This window comes from Cynocephalus volans, chromosome 10 (genome assembly GCF_027409185.1).
Source record: "Cynocephalus volans isolate mCynVol1 chromosome 10, mCynVol1.pri, whole genome shotgun sequence".
In the NCBI taxonomy this organism is placed as follows: domain Eukaryota; kingdom Metazoa; phylum Chordata; class Mammalia; order Dermoptera; family Cynocephalidae; genus Cynocephalus; species Cynocephalus volans.
In genome coordinates this window covers 2,467,076-2,487,089 of record NC_084469.1, presented here as the reverse complement: position 1 = coordinate 2,487,089, position 20,014 = coordinate 2,467,076, and the positions used below count along the sequence as shown (strand labels likewise).

At 52.4% G+C, this 20,014-nt stretch overlaps 2 protein-coding genes across 5 annotated transcripts; one reads left to right on the top strand and one right to left on the bottom strand.

Annotated features, from left to right (window-relative positions):
• The first annotated feature begins 756 nt into the window (after nucleotides 1–756).
• On the top strand, nucleotides 757–8,439 carry FKBP10 (FKBP prolyl isomerase 10). Its single transcript, XM_063112143.1, has 11 exons — nucleotides 757–1,007; nucleotides 3,256–3,401; nucleotides 3,861–4,025; nucleotides 4,080–4,104; nucleotides 4,228–4,373; nucleotides 4,762–4,951; nucleotides 5,142–5,287; nucleotides 5,890–6,082; nucleotides 6,567–6,709; nucleotides 6,916–7,079; nucleotides 7,481–8,439. The coding sequence occupies exons 1-11, from the start codon at nucleotides 763–765 to the stop codon at nucleotides 7,664–7,666; spliced, it is 1,749 nt and encodes a 582-aa protein (XP_062968213.1). The 5' UTR covers nucleotides 757–762; the 3' UTR covers nucleotides 7,667–8,439.
• Nucleotides 8,440–9,748: 1,309 nt separating this feature from the next.
• NT5C3B (5'-nucleotidase, cytosolic IIIB) lies at nucleotides 9,749–19,157 on the bottom strand. 4 transcript variants are annotated; one of them, XM_063111412.1, is made up of 9 exons: nucleotides 19,091–19,157; nucleotides 18,814–18,912; nucleotides 18,130–18,199; nucleotides 17,997–18,043; nucleotides 14,683–14,768; nucleotides 13,667–13,756; nucleotides 12,287–12,449; nucleotides 11,235–11,435; nucleotides 9,749–10,187 (listed from the first exon to the last, which is right to left on the bottom strand). In XM_063111412.1, the coding sequence occupies exons 1-9, from the start codon at nucleotides 19,100–19,102 to the stop codon at nucleotides 10,044–10,046; spliced, it is 912 nt and encodes a 303-aa protein (XP_062967482.1). In that variant the 5' UTR covers nucleotides 19,103–19,157; the 3' UTR covers nucleotides 9,749–10,043. The 4 variants fall into 4 exon arrangements, with proteins under 4 accessions (XP_062967482.1, XP_062967483.1, XP_062967484.1 ...); XM_063111413.1 differs by having other exon boundaries at nucleotides 11,235–11,423; XM_063111414.1 differs by having other exon boundaries at nucleotides 11,235–11,351.
• Between the last annotated feature and the right edge of the window lie 857 nt (nucleotides 19,158–20,014).

Genomic DNA, 20,014 nt, shown 5'->3' with positions numbered 1-20,014 from the left:
ACGGAGGGGGCGTCCGCTCCGTGTGCTCTGCGCGGGCTGAGGGTGAAGTCCTGGAACCTGGCTTCCACCACGGCGCCCCTGCCGCACGGTCCGCGTCTTCCCAGCCCACGGCGGGAGGTACAAACCTGCTTTCCCCCGCACACCTTACGCTGTCACCAGTGCCACTCGATCTCCCTCTCCCCGTCGCAAGTCCTTGCAGTCCAGCTTTTGCGGAACAAAGCTGCTCTTCCCTGGAGAAGCCTTCTCTTGGAGGACATTTGGGGAGGGGGAAGCGCCGAGATACCCTCAGATTCCGGGGCCCCACCACCCACCTGAAGGGCCTAGATTTGGGGGTGCCAGCAAAAGAACCGAGGGATGTCTCGGCCCGGCTTTAGGACCCGGGGGCTCCGGAAAAAGACACTGACTTTTTAGGTTTTTTTTTTTTTTTTTTTTTGTTAGTCCACTCAGATTTCTCATCTTTCCCGAACATCCCTCCCTGTCCAGGCCCCAAGTCTCAGCCCCGGTGGAGATGGGGGATGGGGGATCCGAGCTCTTTGTGGGGGCCTGGAACTCTCAGCCTCGCCCCCTCCTCCTGTTCTACCACCACCACCACCCGGCCCGGCCAGCTCAGCCTCCCCAGCCCCCATTCCACGTGGACTAGCCAGGCCTGGGGCGGGGAGGGAGGACAGGAAGAGGGGGAGCCAGCTCTGGAGGAGGGGGAAAGGAGGTTGTCGGCGGCTGCCTCGCTCGCCCTCACTGCCGGCAGTCCCCGCTCCAGGCACCATGTTCCCCGCGGGGTCCCCTAGCCACAGCCTTCTCGGGCTCCCCCTGCTGCAGTTGCTTTTGCTGCTGGTGCAGGCCGTGGGGAGGGGGCTGGGCCGTGCCAGCCCGGCCGGGGGCCCCCTGGAAGACGTGGTCATCGAGAGGTACCACATCCCCAAGGCCTGTCCCCGGGAAGTGCAGAGAGGGGACTTTGTGCGCTACCACTACAACGGCACTTTTGAGGATGGCAAGAAGTTCGACTCGAGGTAATGGACTGGGCCCCCCGACTGGCCACTCCCGTTCCCTGAGCCCCAGCTCCCAGGTCCTGTGGTTCCTGCGTTGGCCCTTTTAATCTCTTCATGCCGTTACTCACTCGCTGATCCCCTACTCCCAACAGCACCCTGGAGGGCTCCCAGACATCCGTTTCCCCAAAGATACCCCCTGCCCCCAATTCCAAACCTTCATCTCTCAAGGGACTCCAGTTTCTCTCACACAAGCTCCCCACATCCCCCAGAGTGCTTGATAATCAAAGTGAACTGTATTGTACTCACCATTGCTTTATTTAAAAATGTGCTGGAGGGGGGTGTTCTGGTCTACAGTATTGGGGGGAAGGGATGGTCCCTGATGCATGTGAACCCTGGGGTGTTCTATCAGCCTGAGACTCCCTCACCTTTCCGCCCACGCTGACTCCATTTCTGGTTCCACCCCCAGTTTCCATACCTTTGTGGTTAGAGAAGAGGGAATAAAACTGTTTATTGGGCTGCTGGGAGTTTTCAGCAGGGTGGGCATAGCAAGACAGCAGGATGGATGGCGGGACGAGGTCATAGCTCTGTCTACGTGTCACACGGTTGGACGTGCCACCCTGGCCTCTTTGGAGGGTTTTCATGCCTCTCTCTCAGGGTCTCCTCACACCCCTATCTCCCTCCCTTTAAGATCTGCCAGCCCAGGGCCACACACCACCCATCTTGCTGGCCCTGGGCTTCTGGTCTATCCAGGCCTTCAGTCTGCTCAGCAACTCCACTTTGGTTGGTGCGGGCAGGGCAGGGCTGTGCACTGGCCTCTGGTAAACTTTGGGTCCCAGTCCCACATGAACCCCCACACCACACCCAAAGATGTGAGTCCCTCCTAGACCCTTGCCCCAAACACAGCTCAGTCCATGGGAAATTAGCGGATTTCAAAGGCAGGCAGTGTGTGGGGTAAGATTAGGAACACCAGAGTCCAAAACCCTGTGTTCAAGTCCAGGCTGTGGCTATGGTCAAGGACTTTGTCTCTTTAATCTTCACTTTCCTTGTCTGAAAAATAGAGATAAAAACAGTGCCTACTTCCTAAGGCTGAATGAAAGTGGGCTTCTCACAGTGCCTGGCAGTCCTTGAGCAGGTTCCATATGCATTAGCCTTGACTCTGGGGAGAACCATATACCCTGATGGTGTTTAACTTGTAGAAATTTCATGCAGAGCTTGAGCCTTCACAACAGCACTGTGAAGAAAACAAGCCGGACCTAAAACCTGCTGGGTATAGGCAGTAGCCAGGAATCAGCCCTGGGCTCCGGACCACTCGGAGTGGGAGTTGGGGGTGTCTCCCCTGGTGGAGACTCTGGCAGCCTGTCTAGGACCCAGTTTACTTTCTTAACCAATGGTCCCTTCAATCAAAATAAAAATCTCCCATTCTCCCGTACTTCTGAAAACTTAAAATAAATTAAAATATATAGCAAAAAACAAAAGCCATGGCAATTTTTGGAGGGTGAGGGCAGCTGGTCAGTATGGAAATCTGAACCCTTGACTTGGTGTTACAGCACCGCGCTCTAACCAGCTGAACTAACCGGCCAGCCCTATGGCAATTTTAGAATAGGCCTTTACAAAATTTGACACCAATCCCCATCCCCACCTCTGGCCATCTCCGCTTTCCCCTCCTTTCCTTGGGAGAGTGGATAGTGCGGTGGCAAAAACATAGGCTTTGGAGTTGGACAGACTGCATATTAGTTGTACGACCTTGGGCAAGTCCCTTAGTCTCTCAAGTGTCTATTTTTCTCATAAGAAAAATGAAAACAATAACGCCCGCCTCACAGGAGAGAGAATTAAATAAGATAATAAATGCAAAGTTCCAGATATTTAATCTGGCAGGTAGTAAATGTTCAGTAACGTTCCTCTGCCCCTCCCTGCTGTACTTACCACTCCTTCGGTATCAGCAAATAGAAGCAGCACACAGGCCTGTACACCCCACCCCGCCCCATCCCAGGGGAATAAAAGCCCCTGGCCGCCTCAGGAATTTCCCTTTTGCAACAGCCCATCCTCTTAAGGTGGGAGTCATGGCCGACTGAGGAGGAAGGCTTGAAAAGGAGGTAAGGAGCAGGTGTGTATATCCACACCTCTGTATAGGAAGGGGGACTGTGCATGTGTGTGTGCGTGCACACCTGTGCATATATGCGACCATGGGCTGAGAGAACCAGGTGGCTGTGTGCACCCTCACCTGTGCACACCTGAGGCCACTGAATCCCATCTGCCCCCTCCCCCCTAGCTATGACCGCAGCACCTTGGTGGCCATCGTGGTGGGGGTGGGCCGCCTCATCACTGGCATGGACCGAGGCCTCATGGGCATGTGTGTCAACGAGCGGCGCCGCCTCATCGTGCCTCCCCACCTGGGCTACGGCAGCATCGGCGTGGGTGAGAAGGGCCGGGGCACAGGCATGGGGATGGAGGAGGCCAGCAGGCAGAGTAAGCGACACCAGGGTCACAAAACTGAAGCACAGGGCTGGCCAGTTAGCTCACTTGGGAGACTGTGGTGCTGGTAACACCAAGATCACCAGCCAGCCACCAAAAAAAAAAAAAAAAGAAAGAAAAGAAAACCAAAGCACAAAGATGGGGAAGATGGGGAGTGACTTGCCCAGGGTCACACAGCACACACAGTATACATACATAGTGGTAGCCCGTGGCTAGAGCTTCGGTCTCCTGCCACTGGGATGGGAGGAAGGGAAATAACGGGCCCTGGGCATAGCTTGGTTAGGAGGGAGGGGAACTGGAGGTAGTGGAGGGGGAGGCAAAGCTGGACTCTCAGACCTCCGCTCCACCCCCTACCCTGGGGGATTGCACCAATTATGACCTCCTGCTTCTCTGCCCTCACAGCGGGGCTCATTCCCCCAGATGCCACCCTCTACTTTGATGTGGTCCTGCTGGATGTGTGGAACAAAGCAGACACTGTGCAGGTGAGCACCTTGCTGCGCCCGCCCCACTGCCCCCGCATGGTCCAGGACAGCGACTTTGTCCGTTACCATTACAATGGCACTCTGCATGGTCCAGGACAGCGACTTTGTCCGTTACCATTACAATGGCACTCTGCTGGACGCACCGGCACCACCTTCGACACCAGGTAAGGGGTGCGTGGGAGCCCTGAGGCACCGGGGACTGTGGCATAGGGAGGGGGGGTCTGAGTCCGGGGCCCATCCTGCCTATTCCACCTCCTGCAGCCCCACCTCTATTTCATTCTCTGCAGCTACAGCAAGGGTGGCACTTATGACACCTATGTCGGCTCTGGTTGGCTGATCAAGGGCATGGACCAGGGGCTGCTGGGCATGTGTCCTGGAGAAAGAAGGAAGATTATCATCCCTCCATTCCTGGCCTATGGCGAGAAAGGCTATGGTGAGGGCAGGCAGGGGCTCGGGGGAATTCTCCAGAAGAGGGAAAACCAGGGCTCCACCTGTAGTTGCTCAGGTTGTGTACTGCACAAGGGCACCTGGCCAAGGAGGCGAGCAGAGATGAAATCTAGCCCTTGGAGCTCATCTCACTAAGAAGGGGTGCTTTATTCTGATTCACACAAAGGTTCGGTATGGGTCAGTGGTGGCCTTGGGGAAAACCCAGCTCAGGCCTCACAGGAGGAGCAAGAAATAGGGCTGCTGAGAGGAGAGAAGGGGGTCTGCAGAGTAGCGTTGGCGTCATTTTGCGTGGTGCTCACATAGGCTTTCCTGAGTCACAAAGGAGCCCCGGTTTGCTCCCCACTTGTATGGTTCAAGCCCTATCCCTTCCCCAGGGACTGTGATCCCTCCGCAGGCCTCCCTGGTCTTTCACGTCCTACTCATCGACATCCATAACCCCAAGGACACCGTCCAGCTGGAGACGTTGGAGCTGCCCCCAGGCTGTGTCCGGAGAGCAGTGGCTGGGGACTTCATGCGTTACCACTACAATGGCTCGTTGATGGATGGCACTGTCTTTGATTCCAGGTCAGGAGGGTCCTGAGGAGGTGGGGAGGAGAAGCTGGGGGAAGACAGAAGAAGCTGAGACAGGAAGGAAAACACCAGGTGCTGAGTCTGGGACCACCACAGGCTGCAGCCAGGGGGCTCACTCTGAGCTACCTGGAAGGGGAGGGGCTCCTTTGACTCCCTTCCTGGCCTTCCCCACCTTGTATTGCAGCTACTCCCGCAACCACACCTACAATACCTATATCGGGCAGGGCTACATCATCCCTGGGATGGATCAGGGGCTGCAGGGCGCGTGCATAGGGGAGCGCCGGAGAATCACCATCCCCCCCCACCTCGCCTACGGGGAGAACGGAACTGGTAGGGTGTTCCCGGACTCCCACCTCTGCTCCTATCCTGAACGGCCCACAGTGGCCAGGGCCCCACCCCCACGGTGGGGTTCCAGCCACTGCTCTGCTCCTCTCACAAAGATTCATGCAGTTTACATCCGGTCACCCATTCCATTCCTGCCTCGTGGAGTTCATCCGTTTTCTCCAGGGCGGTCCCCTACTTCTCCCCTTGCATAGTGGAGAAGGGCAGCCAGCTGTTGCTTTTGGGGAGGGAGGGTGGTTGTGGAAGAACAGAACCAGCATAGCCCTAGGAAGCAGAGAGATCAAGGTTTGAGACCCAGCTGTGCTGGGAGTCTCACTGTCCTCACCTGTAGAATGGGACTAACCACACTGATCTGCAGAGTAAATTACTGGGAGTTTATAAGATGATGCATGGAAAAGGGCCTTCTAATTGCAATGCCTTCACCTACCCCCTCACCCCAACAAGAGAACCAACTGTGAACAAACATCCAGTCCCATCCATGTCTGAATCCTCATGGGGGGGGAGGGGTACTGAGTCTAGGGGCCTCCATGGGGACCTCAAGCGGCCCCTCCTAAAGCTCCAAGCGACCCACTGCCCCTTTCTGGTCTCAGGAGACAAGATCCCTGGCTCCGCCGTGCTGATCTTCAATGTCCACATCATCGACTTCCACAACCCCGCAGATCCAGTAGAAATCAAGACAGTGTCCCGGCCTCCTGAGACCTGCAATGAAACTGCCAAGCTCGGGGACTTTGTTCGATACCACTATAACTGCTCCCTGCTGGACGGCACCAAGCTCTTCTCCTCGTGGGTCCGGGGCAGGGCCAGGGCTGGGCAGGTGGGTGGGCACAGGCATGGGGAGTCCCCCCAGCAACACCCCAACTCCAGTACTCTCTCGGTCACCGAGTCTCTGGTGGAGCACCCAGACTCTGGCTTCCTCCATAAGACCCCGTCTCAGTGAGTGTCAGGGAGCCACAGGGAGACAAGATTCTTTACTCCATAGGGGAAGGGAAGGCAATATTAGCAATAGGAGGAGAGCTATTTCTGTTTTATGGAGGGGAAACTGAGGCAGGAGAGATGAGCCCTCAAGGCTACACTGTGGGGGCAGTGGCAAGGTGAGAGGGGAATCCCATGTCTGCACTGTGGGGCCTCTGAATTCTGCTGTGTGGATGGGCACCAGAGGGGCAACTCCAGAACTGAGGGCTTGTCCTGGGCCCAGGTCGGGGAGAGTGGGGTGTAAACTGGCAGGGGACAAGGACTGGCACTGACCTGGAAACCTACTCTCCCCCAGCCATGACTACGGGGATCCCCAGGAGGCAACTCTGGGTGCCAACAAGGTGATTGAAGGCCTGGACATAGGCCTGCAGGGCATGTGTACAGGGGAGAGGCGGCAGCTCATCGTGCCCCCGCACCTGGCGCACGGGGAGAGTGGAGGTGAGAGGCAGAGACCGTGGCCTCATTGGTGTTCTGTCCCTTTGCCCCTGCCCATCTGAGGCCTGTGGCTGGTGGGAGGAGTCAGGGGAGCCTCCAGGATGGTTCTGTAAACATCTCATGTACCACTTCCCAGCCACCAAGAGGGGAAACTGAGGCCTATGGACAGGTCTGATTGGGACCCTTCTCTACTCTTTCCCTCCCTCTAGCCCGGGGAGTCCCTGGCAGTGCTGTGCTGCTGTTTGAGGTGGAACTGGTGTCCCGGGAGGATGGGCTGCCCACGGGCTACCTGTTTGTGTGGCACGAGGAGCCCCCTGCCAACCTGTTTGAACACATGGACCTCAACAAGGATGGAGAGGTCCCTCTGGAGGAGGTGGGTGAAGGTGCAGTCCTTAGAATGACCATGCCCATGCATGCCCCCCAACCAGGAAGCCCACTTGTATGGTGCATCTAGCAAGAAGGCAGGGCCTGTCCACCTTCCTGCCTGCCACCTCTGCTGCCATGCTTCTGCCACCATGCTGAGGCACATGTGCAGCCTGTCCCCCATCTGGGCCCAGTCACTGACTATGCCCATGCCATGCCCTTCACACTGGCCCCAGCCAGGACCCAGCACCAGCTCCTATCCTCTTCCAGTCCTTACTGCCTTGTGGGGGGCACAGCAGCCTGGGAAACGATACTCACAGGCCTCCACCTGGGGGCCCTTCCCAAGACCACCCAACAGCTGCTCAGCCATGACACTCATTGCCCACCTCTCCCTGGCTCTCTGCCCCCCAGTTCTCCACCTTCATCAAGGCTCAAGTGAGTGAGGGCAAAGGACGCCTCTTGCCTGGGCAGGATCCTGAGAAAACCTTAGGGGACATGTTCCAGAACCAGGACCGCAACAAGGATGGCAAGATCACAGTCGAGGAGCTCAAGCTGAAGTCAGATGAGGACCAGGAGAGGGTCCATGAGGAGCTCTGAAGGGCGGGAAGCCTGGGCCTGGCCTCAGACATAAAGGCCAACCATTAGGCGGACAGTGGCAATGGGACTGACCTGCCAGCAGTCACCCCCTCTGCTGGCATAACGTCTGGGAGCCACCTAGAAAGTTGTCACAGGAGACAACTCTGGTTTTCCACTGGCCCTGGATTAAAATCCACAGCACAGACCTCTATTCCACTTTTTTCTTCCAGCCCCACACCCCTTCCTTAAAACGTTTGGAGTTACAAAGGCAATTTGGGGATAGCGGAGTCCAGGGTTGGATGGGTCTCTTCCTGGGTTGCTAGCCCCTCACCCACCTTCCCTCCACTTGCAAGACTGATCTGATCATCCCTTATTTCCCCAAACTTCCCCTTTATTTGTACTTCTCACCGCCCCCACCCCGCACCTCCAGTCCCCATCCCTCTGTTGTGGCAGCTCCCCAAGAGCAAGAATCAGGGCTGGGGAGACCCTCCAGCCTTCCTCCCTCAGCTCTGACTGGCTCTTGGGGAAGGGGGTGGCTCCAGGAGGGCAGCCCTGCCTCGTGGGTCCCACTGGCCCATCTCACTGTCACTGTCTCCACGGTGGGGCTGAGCTGCCCCTGGGGTGCTGGAGGTCAGGGCTGGACTTCATGTAGTCTTTTATCCCTAAAGAAGTCTCTCTCTAGGTGTAGAAGAGGAAGAAAATAAAGGTTGTGTGTGAGGAAATCTGCTTAGATGGGTTTTAGGGCTACAAAATCTTTGGGTTTGGGGCTTATTTGGGACTGAAGGGTGCTAGGGAGGTGGGCAGAGCTCTGCACACTCTAAAGGCTGAACTGGTATCAGATCCCTTTCTCCTTTGTGTCAAATAAAAGATTAAACCAAAGGCCTCAGAATGGAGTCTATCAGGGGCTGGCAGGGGGTGGGGGAAGGACTTTAGACCCAAAGATTGGGGTGGAAAGAAGAGACAAACCAAGCTGTTTCCACGGCCTCATTAGCTCAAGACAGTGTGCCTCTAGATCAGGGCTCCTCCCTCCAGAAGTTTCCTGCCTCCCCTGGGCCTAACCTGGGGGCCTTGCCGTGGAAAGGGAGCCCTGTTCTGCCAAGGAAGGGTGGATGTCCAACGAGGAGAGGGGCCTGCAGGGAGAGATAACCCTGCTCTTTGTCCCCTAATCGTCCCAGTCAAATGGGAAAGACGAGGTCCCTGACCTCAAACACAATGTACAAACCTCAAGAATCAAACCACTCTGGGCTGGCCCGTGGCTCACTCAGGAGAGTGCGGTGCTGATAACACCAAGGCCCCGGGTTCGGATCCTTAAAAAAAAAAAAAAAAAAAAAAGAATCAAACCACTCAGGTTGGGTTACACTATCACGTAGATCGTTTCCAGTACTGTGATATTCTCACCTCTCTGTGCTTCAGCCATCACCACTACCACCTGCCCATCCTTTTCCCTCTTGCCAGAAGGAAAGGTATTAAGTTCAGATCTCCAGACTCTGCAGGGAGGAGTTGCTTTAGCTGCCAGCCGGACCATCTGCCCTCACTTGCCTGCTGACTCTGGCCAATGTGACAGAGACAACTCCAGCCTTCTGAAGAGAGCTGGAGACTTGGGAAAGAAAATGGCAGGACTGGACTCACAAACCATACTGCCCCCATAAGCATCAATTTCTTGCCCAGGATCCCCTGAGAGATGTGACTTCTCCCCACAGCCAGGTGGAGGTCGGACAGCGGTTACAGCCCCAGCCTCAGATGTTAACCATCCTTCCCCCCAAAACCCCGAACTGAAGCAGAGAAATGTGGCTCTCAGACAGGGTCACCTCAACCCTGCAGGTGATCCAGGGTGATCCCAACTAGATTGCAAGTTTGATGGCTGCAGCAGAATAAAGCCAGATCATTCCAGGTCAAAATCAGACCCTTCCAACCCCACCCACCCACTCCAATCTGCGCAGACACACTTAGGCTGTGCTCAGATGGGCTCCTGGGCTGATGCATGGTGGTTTTCAAACTGTTCCATGGAAGCCCAGAGGCTTCCCAGAGGTTCCTGTGCCTCCAGGGCCGAGAGAATTCAGCCTGTGCCTCCCACTCAAACCTTCCACATCAGAACGGCTTTTTTCATTTTTTTAATGTCGATCTGTTTCACGTATTACATTTATTTGAAGAACAGCTTCCCAAGTTTAAAAATTGTAAAAAAAAAAAGAATCCCTGGACTAGGCGATCCCTAGAGTGCTGTCATGCTGTGGTCCACATTCATCTGGGACAGCACCTGCTGCCCTCCCAGGTGGCAGGACCTCCCTCGAGCCTCTGGTGAGCAGGCGAAGGTGCTGTGGAAAGGTGGGCATGGGAAGCGCCCAGCAGCTCTCCGCTGCCCTGGACTTTCCTCTGTGTTCGCACTGAGCGGCCTGCACCCTCAGGATCCCTGCAGCTCCACCCGCTCCACCTGGTCCCCCGGGCGCAGGATGTGCTGCAGCAGGCCATTGACCACATCCAGGGTCCCGTCCTTCTCCAGCACAATGTCATAGGCGTCCATGTAGCGTGCCCGCTGCTCCTCCACCTGCCAGGGGATGAGGGGAAGGAGACTAAGAGTACCCAAAATGCCCTGCCCGCTGTCTCTTATTCTTAGGCACTTGGGACTGGGAGGAGACATTCAAGCAGCAACTCCCCAGCTCCCTCTTGCAAGCCCAAGAAGTTCAAGGTTACAGGAATCTGTACTTTGGAGACAGATAGGAGATGGGCTGCCACAATTAACCCTTGGGTCAATGTCAAAGGACAGTAACAAAGATTATAAACCAAAAACCAGGTGTTACCTCTAATCTCTCTGGACTGAATTTTCCCATGGCTCAAGCATTCTGGTGGACTCTGGCACCTGCTGGCTGAGGGGCAGACTCCGGTGGCCACCAAGCTTGGTTCCATACCTCGTGCGCCTCATGACCATGCTGTTTCCACCCGTTAGTCTCTAACACGTTCTCGTTATTTTCTTCTCTACATCATAAACCTGCATCCTGAATATTGACGTCTCTCACCTCGATCATGCTTCCCAGGCATGGTTTAGGAGGACTGGTAATCAGCCCCACCGTTCCTTAAACTATTATCCCCTTGACCACATTATTTAACCTCCTTGCTTCGGTTTCCTCCTCTGTAAAATGGGGATAACAGTCACAGCCTCAAAGGGCTGTCGTAAGGATTGGATGGGTTCATGTCTGTGAAGCACTTAGAGCAGTGCCTGGGACCTGGTGAGCAGCAGTAGACACAGGCTGCAAGGAAGCGCCGTGGGTGGCCCTCTCTCTGGATGCCCGTGCTGGGTGGCACGCTGAGTGCACCGCTGTCACTGCTGGGTACTGCCTTTTGTTTCTTGTGTGGTTACACGCTCCGAGAGAACGTGGCTTGTATATTACCTCTGTACCCCTAATACCTCTAAAACAAAAGGGTTTTTTTTGCGGCTGGTCAGTACAGGGATGGTGCCCTGGACCTCGGTGTTGTCCGCACCACACTCTAATGAACTGAGACACTCTAACGGGCCAGCCTCTTTCTAAAGCATTTGTTAGCAGGGATTCCAAGAAAAGAAAGCCGTGAAGAGAGGAAGCTCTGGTCCCTTACCTACCTTGTCATTTAGGAAGCCAATCTTGAGAATGTTCTGCACACCGGGAACTCCTTCAGCCATAGTGAGATCCCCCATGGAGTCTCCAAGCAGGAGGACATTGGTTCTGCCCTGAAGCTGCTGGAAATAGCTAGAGTTCTCACACATGGAGCTGTTCTTATTGTACATGTGTATGAGCTGGCCCTTGAACCCCTGTAGAAAACCCTAAATAATCAAGACAAGAGGCAGACAGAAGGGCTACAGGGACCCACGGAGTGCCAGTTTTCCATTGTCCCTGTCACAGAGGAAAGGGAATCCTGCAAGCCACAGATAATGCCAAAACTTGATCATAGTCTAACCTAGGGGTCAGCAAACTAGAACCTATGGGTCAGATTTGGCCTGTTTTTGTAAACAAAGTTTCCTGGAACACAGCCATGCTCATTTGTTTACATCTTGCCTATAGCTGCTTTTCTGTCCTTTAATGACAAAGTTGGGCTGTTACAACAAAGACTGCATGGCCTACAAAGCCTAAAAGTATTTACTACTTGGCCTTTCAGGAAAATTTTGTAACTCTTGGTTTAAACTAACAGGGGCAGTCAAATATGGTTGCTCACCTGTTCAGGGGGAAGCATGAAGCCCGTGGCATAAATGATGTTCTGGTTACGTGTGTGCTAATGCTCAGCTGCGGGCCAAATCCTAACCACAGGTCAAAGTGATGAAAATTCCAGCCATTGGTGTTTAGGGGAAGAAGTCAGAATGTGGGTGAGTCACAGCAGCCTACCCCTGCCTCTAGAAAAACAAGTCAAAGTCCAAGCCCTTCCGTACCTGGGATGGCACGTGACCCATGACAGTGACATGGGTCTGGACTGACCCATAAACAGGTAACCCATGGCAGAAAGTTGACTGCCGGCCAAACACCAAAGAGAAGGTCCTTTGAAAGTAACCCACAACTAACTCTCTGAGGCTAAAGGGGCCAGCATGCCTCGCCTCCCTTCCCTCCCGAGGCTGGGGTTAAGGCGTCCTGCTGGTGGTCCCCACGCCTCTTTCTTTTTCAGTCCAAATGAGACTTGACTCACATCTTCATTAAAATCCATGTAGTTGGACACAATGTGGACGTTGGGGTAGAACACTTTCATCTGCCGGATAATTTCTTCCAAGATATCACCAATGCCCGCAGAAAAGATGAAAAGAGGGATGTTGTTATGGTAGAGGGTGTTGAAGAACGTCTTGTATCCCTCCCTGCAAAGAGACAAATGTGTATGGGAACAGCCCTGCCTCTGCTACTGTTCTTTATTTTCTACATGGGTTTTATTATACCAATCCTAAGTGTTCAGCTCAATTAATTTTCCTTTTTCTTTCAGCAATACAAACTCATAGGAAACTCAATTAATTTTTACATATGTATACACCCATGTAACTACTAGCCACATCAAGGTTCCCTGATGGCCTCTCCTGGTCAATACCATCCCTTCCCTATTTTGACTTCATGTCACAATTGGTCAGCTTTGCCTGTCTTTGCACTTCATGTAGATGGACTCATACAGACTGCACTCTTTCATGTCTGGCTCACTTTGTTCAATATAATGTCCATAACATGTTTTGCATTTCATGAATCATTCATTCTTTGTCACTGCTATGTAATATTCCATCATATAAATATGCCACAATTTATCTATGCAGTTTCCTATTGATAGACGATTGAGATGTTTCCAGATTTCAGCTATTATGTATGAGTAAAGCTGCCATGAACACCGTGTGTGTGTCTCGTGGTGGCTACATGCACTCCTTTCTCTCGGGCATACACCTGGGAGAGGGACTGTTGAGGCAGAAGGCAGGCATATCTTTTCTGCTACTGTTCATGCAACCAGGCAGCTATCCTGGGACCTCTTCACTGGGCAACACCCCACCGCCACGCTGGCACTTACTGGGTCTACACACATCTCTACGCTCAGCTTGTCAAGAGCTAGCCAATCTCCCCAGCTAGGACACGCCATCCTTGAGGGCAGGCATCTAGGTCCACTCCTTCCTCTAGGAGCCCCCACCCCGCCTCCAGGAAGGAAAGCTCCAGCAGAAAGAGCTGCTCGGTGAAGGCTGCTGACAATCAAGGGTCCCAGCTTAGCCACCTCCCATGTCTGGATGAAGAACATCAGTCACCAGAGGGGCCCCAGAAGTCTTTCACCATTGTGAAAAGTGAGTTAGACGCTGTCCTAGGAGCTAAAGGTCTGGTCATTTCACACTACATCCACTACCAGCAAACTGCTTCCCAGGAGGGTGGGAAATCCTTGAGGTGTATCCAGAGAGTAAAAACCAGACCTTTTTCATATCGGTGGCTCAAGGTGCCATCTCTCCTCTGACTCTCCCTGCAACTAACTCCTCTCCGTTCCCTAACCTCCTTTTTGTAAGTAAAACAGTTTCAAATAGTGTGGAAGAATTGTTTTCCAGAGCAAGCAGCTTACCTGAGCATTGCATTGGACTCTCTAACCACCTGGGCTATTTGAAACTTCTGAATCTTCTGCTGACACAGGAGATTGTGTGCTCTGGTCCACCTAGAAACAGATAAACCACAAAACCCCAAAATCAAATCGCTCAAGTAAGTGTCCTTTCCCTTCACAGAACCAAGTCCCCTTGACAGCATTGAGAGTGGAGGCCTCATCCTTCCCCACAGAGCCATTTCCTGAAGGACTTGGGCTGTCCTTAAAAGGAAGAGGTGAGAAAGCCACAGAGCAGGGAGACAAGAGTTGGGTGAGCTGCCTGCTGAAGGCAAAGCTCTTCTGAGTCCCTCTGTCCTTGACCCCACTCCCTGGAGAACTGGGGACTGTCCAGTGATACTGTTTTCTATAGGACGGTGGCTATGGTTTGAACACGTCCCCTAAAGTTCATGTGCTGGAAATTTAATCCCCAATGTGAAGGTGTTAGAAGGTGGGCCTAATGGGAGGTGTTTGGGTCATGGGGGCACCACCCTTATGAATGGATTAATGACACTACCACAGGAGCGGGTTCCCTGTAAAAGGACGAGTTCAGCCCCCTCTTCCTCTCTCCCTCTCTCCCCCTCTCTTTGCCCTTCTGCATGAGATGATGCAGCAAGAAAGCCCACACCAGTTACCAGCCCCTCTGACACTGGACTTCCCAGCCTCCAGAACCATGAGCCAAGAAATTTGTTTTCATTATTAATCATCAAGTCTGTGGTATTCTGTTATAGCAGCACAAAATGGACTAAGACAAGGGTCATTTCCCCAAAGCACTTATTCCCCCAAACCAAGGGGCTTCTAACTTGTTCCAAGGATTCTCTGAAGGCCTCCACTCCAGCAGCAACCACAAGCAGCCCCAGGCGTATCTGGACAGTTTGTTCTAATAGCTGTGCTAAGGGCATTCAGTTAAGCCCTCAGTAAGGTAAGGGAGCTGGAAAAACACAGCCCTCCCCGCCCACTGCATCGGAAGGGTCCAGCAGCACCTCCTCACCACCAGCACTTACCAGTCCACCATATGAGGTAACTTCTCTTTGATGGTGCGGTGTGGGTCAATCTCAATTGCATAATAGTGGTGGAAGAGCGCCGTGAGCTGGGACAGCCAAGGGACGAGAAGAGCCATCAGTCCACATCAAGTTTTCCCCAGCAAAGTCCTACACTTAGCATGAGGGAAAAAATCACCCAGAAGGTGGAACTTCATGTTCGGGAGTGTTAGTTTTCCGGACTTTTCATGTGGGGACACATCACTTATAGGATTCAAGTTCCTCCTCTCTCATCATCTTCCAACATAACTGGTCAACATGCTCGCAGTTACCTATTTGATAAAAGTCTGGGAGCAAATGGATCCACAAAGCTGGTCATTCCTTTGCAGCCACCCTGAGAGAGGGAGGTCTAAGAGTCAGCAATATAGGAGCTTCTACTATCAGAGAAGAGGGTTACTAGGATTTTTTTCTTTCCTTCCTTTTTTTTTTTTTTTTTTTTGCTGTTGCTATTAATCATCAGGGCTTAATCAGTAAGAATTGATTTAATACTGTATTTCCTAAAAGGTGGTACACTTTTAGGTGATGGACAAGATGATTTTGGGGAACACATGTATAAACACTTTTCATTTTAGTAGTCTGGGATTCATTTTAATGTATCTTAGAAAAAAGAAAACTAAGGGCCGGCCCGTGGTTCACTCGGGAGAGTGTGGCGCTGATAACACCAAGGCCACGGGTTCGGATCCCTATATAGGGATGGCCGGTTAGCTCACTTTGGGAGAGCGTGGTGCTGACAACACCAAGCCAAGGGTTAAGATCCCCTTACCGGTCATCTTATAAAAAAAAAAAAAAGAAAAAGAAAACTAACACATCGAACTCATGCTTTCATAGAGATGGATTATTTCTTTTATTAGTTAATTACATTCGGATTTCCAAAAGTAGGCCAATTTATTTATTTATTTATTTATTTTAATTTTCTTTTTTTAAGTCAAGTGCAGTAGTGAAAAGGGGGAAAGAGTAGAACAAGGAGTTTGATCTGTAACTGACTGTGATCAATCGATTGAGATAACTCACTATCTTCAGCCCAGCCTGCCGGCCAATTTAAAGAAAGATATTTAGTAAAGGTGACATGGCAAAAAAAAATCATGAACATAGTACTAGCTGATTGTAGTTTGGGGCATAGCATGTTGGTGGACAATTCCATCAAAGTGTCAACATGAGGCAAACTATCTCATAGCATCTAATATGTGTTTCCTCTGGCTAAGGTTTCCTTCCACATGCTAGGACTTTCGACACTCTAGGGAGGCTGTTTCAGGGATCGTGTGTCATGCAGAGTGCCCAGTAAAATTGAGAACTGACTGAGTAAAGAATTTTAATATATGCATGCTCTCAGGAATATTACCAGATCACATGGAGTCCCTGACCACCTGTCCAAAACAGGATTAAAAAGCAAAAGTGACAAAGGCAGAAAGTTCCAGAAATGTACGAAAATCCTCAATGTATATTTTTAGGAGTTATTTTTCTAAAAGTATACTAGAACTCAACAGAAAAATATAATTTTTAAAAAAGAAAAAAATTTTTCAATCACAATAATTCCTCAAACTGGTTAAGATAAGTGAACAGATATGATGTTGATGGCAGGGGGAGGAAGAGGGAGGGGGGAAATAAGGAATTGGTGAAGAGACATGAAAATCAACTACACTGTATATTGATAAATTAAAAGAAAAAAATGATGTTAAAACATACAGACAAAAAAAGAAAAGAAAAAAATTTTGCATAAACTTTGCTCCCCACCACTCCAAAACCCTTCAGTCCCAACAACCTTACTTTTATCTAGCTTCTTTATCCTTGAGAGCATCCAATCTACTATCTTATTTGGGAGTACAGCTTTCTGGAAGATGATACGATCAGGGATGTGAGGAACCAGAAAAGTGACTTGCCAAAGGCAATCAGTGTAACCAGAACCCACCTTAAACTAAAAGTGGCCTCTCTAGAAGGACAGGTTTTAGGAATATAAGAGCTACCTATAATTCACTGCCCATCTTAATAATGAGTAATCATGGGCCGAGCCCGTGGCGCACTCGGGAGAGCGCGGCGCTGGGAGCGCAGTGACGCTCCCGCCGCGGGTTCGGATCCTATATAGGAATGGCCGGTGCACTCACTGGCTGAGTGCCGGTCACGGTAAAGACAAAAAATAATAATAATAATAATGAGTAATCATGACAGAGTAACAGAAGTTGACCGATCTGAGAGACCAATAGACCAGTCATTATGCAGTTTAGTGAATAACAAAAAGGACCTAAGCGATGCTTATATTCAGTAAAGAGAGCTCAGCAACTCGCAGAGCAAAGCGCAGCTATACAGCATGGCTCTGCAGCAGCACAGGGCACGGATGGGAAGAGCATGGGGCAAAGTAAGGCCGACAGTCAAGCTCCAGGGGTCACTTTACATATTTGTATATATCTTACAGAAACGGGAGTTATCATATATTGTCATTAATTCAGAATCTTTCGTGATATCTGTTGCCTTACCAAGAAAATTACATTTATCAAGGAAAGAGCATAACGTAGTGGGAAGAGTTTGGAAGAGAATGAGATCTGTGCGAAAATGAAGCCGTGCGACTTGGCTGTATGATCCTGGGTAAATTGCTCAACCTCTCCAAACCCCTGTTTTTTCATCTGTTAAATGGAGACAGTGATAGTTTGATCCACCTTTTGGAGTTGTGGGCGGGTCAAATAACATAACATTCAGTTCTCTTGTAAACTCTATAGTTAACAGTAAGCGTGATGTCCATCTACGATCCATCAACCATCATACGTCTTGGCCAATAAGACTAGATTAGACTGAGCATAGAAACAGCAATTTTTATGTATTTTTATTTATTTCTTTGGTGGCTGGCTGGTAAGGGGATCCAAACCCTTGACCCTGGTGTTACAGCGACAACCATTTTTTATTTTTTATTTATTTATTTTTTTTAAAAAAGATGAACGGTAAGGGGATCTCAACCTTTGGCTTGGTGTTGTCAGCACCAAGCTCAGCCAGTGAGCCAACCGGCCATCCCTATATAGGATCCGAACCCGGGGCCTTGGTGTTATCAGCACCGCACTCTACCGAGTGAGCCACGGGCCGGCCTGACAACAATTTTTTAAAAATTAATTTTCTTTTTTTGGCAGCTGGTGGGTATGGGGATCCGAAGCCATGATGTTGGTGTTATAAGGCTGCACTCTAACCAGCTGAGCTAACCGGCCAGCCAAAACATTAATTTTGTAAGGTCTCTCTTCTGGAGTCTGGTTCTAACCAGGAACCATTTGAAGTAGCACATGATCAGGGGAGGAACCCACCTCTCTTCGACACTCCTCAGTGACGATCTTGCTGTTATCCAGAATATCTGGAGAAATGCAAAACTCTTTTTACTCGTCCCTCAGAAGCCATCACCTTGTCAAGCCCAGCAAGGCAAGCTAGTATGTGACTTACTGTGAGAAGATGGGCATCGCTTTCCATTACATGCAAACCTGCTCAAAGTCATGTCAAAATCAGAAATCACCTGCAAGGCAAAAGAGAGAGGATGCCTAAATAGGGTCCTCTAGTGTGCCCCCAAGGGGATGATTAATCAAGTCAAAATGGGTGAATGGCCAGCCAGCAGTCAAGGCCCTGGGGAGTTAGACAGGGAGAGAGACAGAGAAGTGATCCCAGTTAGCACGTGTTAACCCCGAGGAAAGCCCAGTCTCCTTGGGGGGTGCGGGGGCTGGGGGGGGGGTGTCAGTGAAGACTCGGGACTCCTCTGACCCTTTCTAATAGCACCCATTTCAATGCCCTGGGGTCCTCCCTAAGGTGTTTCCACCTTTATGGCCCACCTCCACACCTTCACCTTCTTGGGGAGCTCGCTGGCCAAGGCCCCACATCCTGGTGTGAGGTGCTTTCTCTCTATAAGAGGAAGCAGCATGACCATATTGAGAAATTTGGAATCTAGGTTTTAGGACAGGTGGGCTCTCCCCCCAGGCAGTCAGGAGAACCAACCTGCTTGCCTTCAGGCCCCTGGCCATTCCTGGGGCGGAGGGCTCGCGGGTGTCCGCAGCAAAGCAAAGCGGGGGGCCCCCTGGGTGGGAAACCTCCCCAGCCGCCCCCGGCCCGGCCGGCCCAACCTCGCCCCAGCGGTACCTGTAGCCGGTGTCCCCCGCCCCTGCGGAGGGCGCCCACGATCTCCTGCACCCGCCCGGGCTGCCGCATCAGCGCTGTGGTCTTCATCAGGGTGCTCACCTGTCCCGAGACCCGAGAGAACCGCTGACCTCGGCGCCGCGCTGGGCCCACGGGGAGCGCAGGGCTCGCTCGGGCGCCCCTGCGCGGCGGGTCCGCGGTGGCCCGCGGGGTACCTCCGAGCGCCCCGGGGATCGGGGATCGGGGCCCGCCCCCCGCCGCGCGCTTCCTCCCGCCTCACCTCCTCCGCCATCGCGCCCGCGGCCTAGTCGGCGGCGCCGGCCGGGGACAGTGACCTCCTCGCCGACGCACTGCGCAGGCGTCGCCTCCAGCCGGGGCGGGCGGGCCGGCGAGGGTCCGGGGCCGGCGAGGGTCCGGGGCCGAGGGCGCGGCACCGGGAGGGCCCGGCAGAGGCGAGCGGCCTCGGGAGGCTTGGCCTGTGTGCTTGGTGAGGAACCGGTGGAGGGTGAGGCTCCCAAGGTGCTGGGGTTGCGTGGGGGGCTGGGCCGTCCTGAAGCCTTGGGTGGGCTCCTGCCACTGCATCAGGAGCAAAATCCCTGGCAAGAGTGGTCATTTCCAGGCTTAAAGTTTGGGTGACCAAAAAAATAAATAAATAAAACTATTAATTGCCGGATGGAAGGGAATCTAAAGGAGCCATACAGTGAACTCTCCTAAACATCCAGAAGTTGCTTCCTTAACTGGGCCCACTCCTCATCCCAGAAAAAACAGAGTGACCCACACATCTGGGGACTGGAAGACCTTCAACAGCTGGGCCAGGGTCAACTTTCATCAGCTTGACTTCTCCCTCTGCCTCTTCTGACTGGGATTTCCTTGAACTCGGTGTCTGTCTCGGGAGCCAAGTGTGGAGCCCTGGGAGGTAGACGGAAGCTACAGGGATGCATTTGCAGGCCTTGGCAACCTGAAGTGGGACACGGGAACTAGAATCAATAAAAACTCTTACGTGGTGTTGACTGTCACAGTCTGCTCTGGGTTCCAGGACACAGAAGGCGGTGTGGGGTGGTCTTCAGCCTGAGTGGCATGGTGGGGGAGGGGGAAGGAAGGGAACAGGGACAGGAGGGAGTTCCAGAACCTGACAGCACAATCCTGAGAGTGATCTCACTGCAGGCCCAGGATTCTGGAACCTGGGCTGCCTGATGGCCCTATA

Excerpts from the sequence above, each read along its gene's own strand:
- FKBP10 (XM_063112143.1), top strand. The coding sequence starts at position 763 with ATGTTCCCCGCGGGGTCCCCTAGCCACAGCCTTCTCGGGCTCCCCCTG. Across the intron at positions 6,710-6,915 it reads GGCGCACGGGGAGAGTGGAG|CCCGGGGAGTCCCTGGCAGT; the intron begins GTGAGAGGCAGA and ends CCCTCCCTCTAG. Across the intron at positions 7,080-7,480 it reads GAGAGGTCCCTCTGGAGGAG|TTCTCCACCTTCATCAAGGC; the intron begins GTGGGTGAAGGT and ends TCTGCCCCCCAG.
- NT5C3B (XM_063111412.1), bottom strand. Across the intron at positions 14,769-17,996 it reads CTGAGGAGTGTCGAAGAGAG|CTCACGGCGCTCTTCCACCA; the intron begins GTGGGTTCCTCC and ends TGGCTGTCCCAG. Across the intron at positions 11,436-12,286 it reads ACATGGATTTTAATGAAGAT|GGTTTTCTACAGGGGTTCAA; the intron begins GTGAGTCAAGTC and ends TTGATTATTTAG.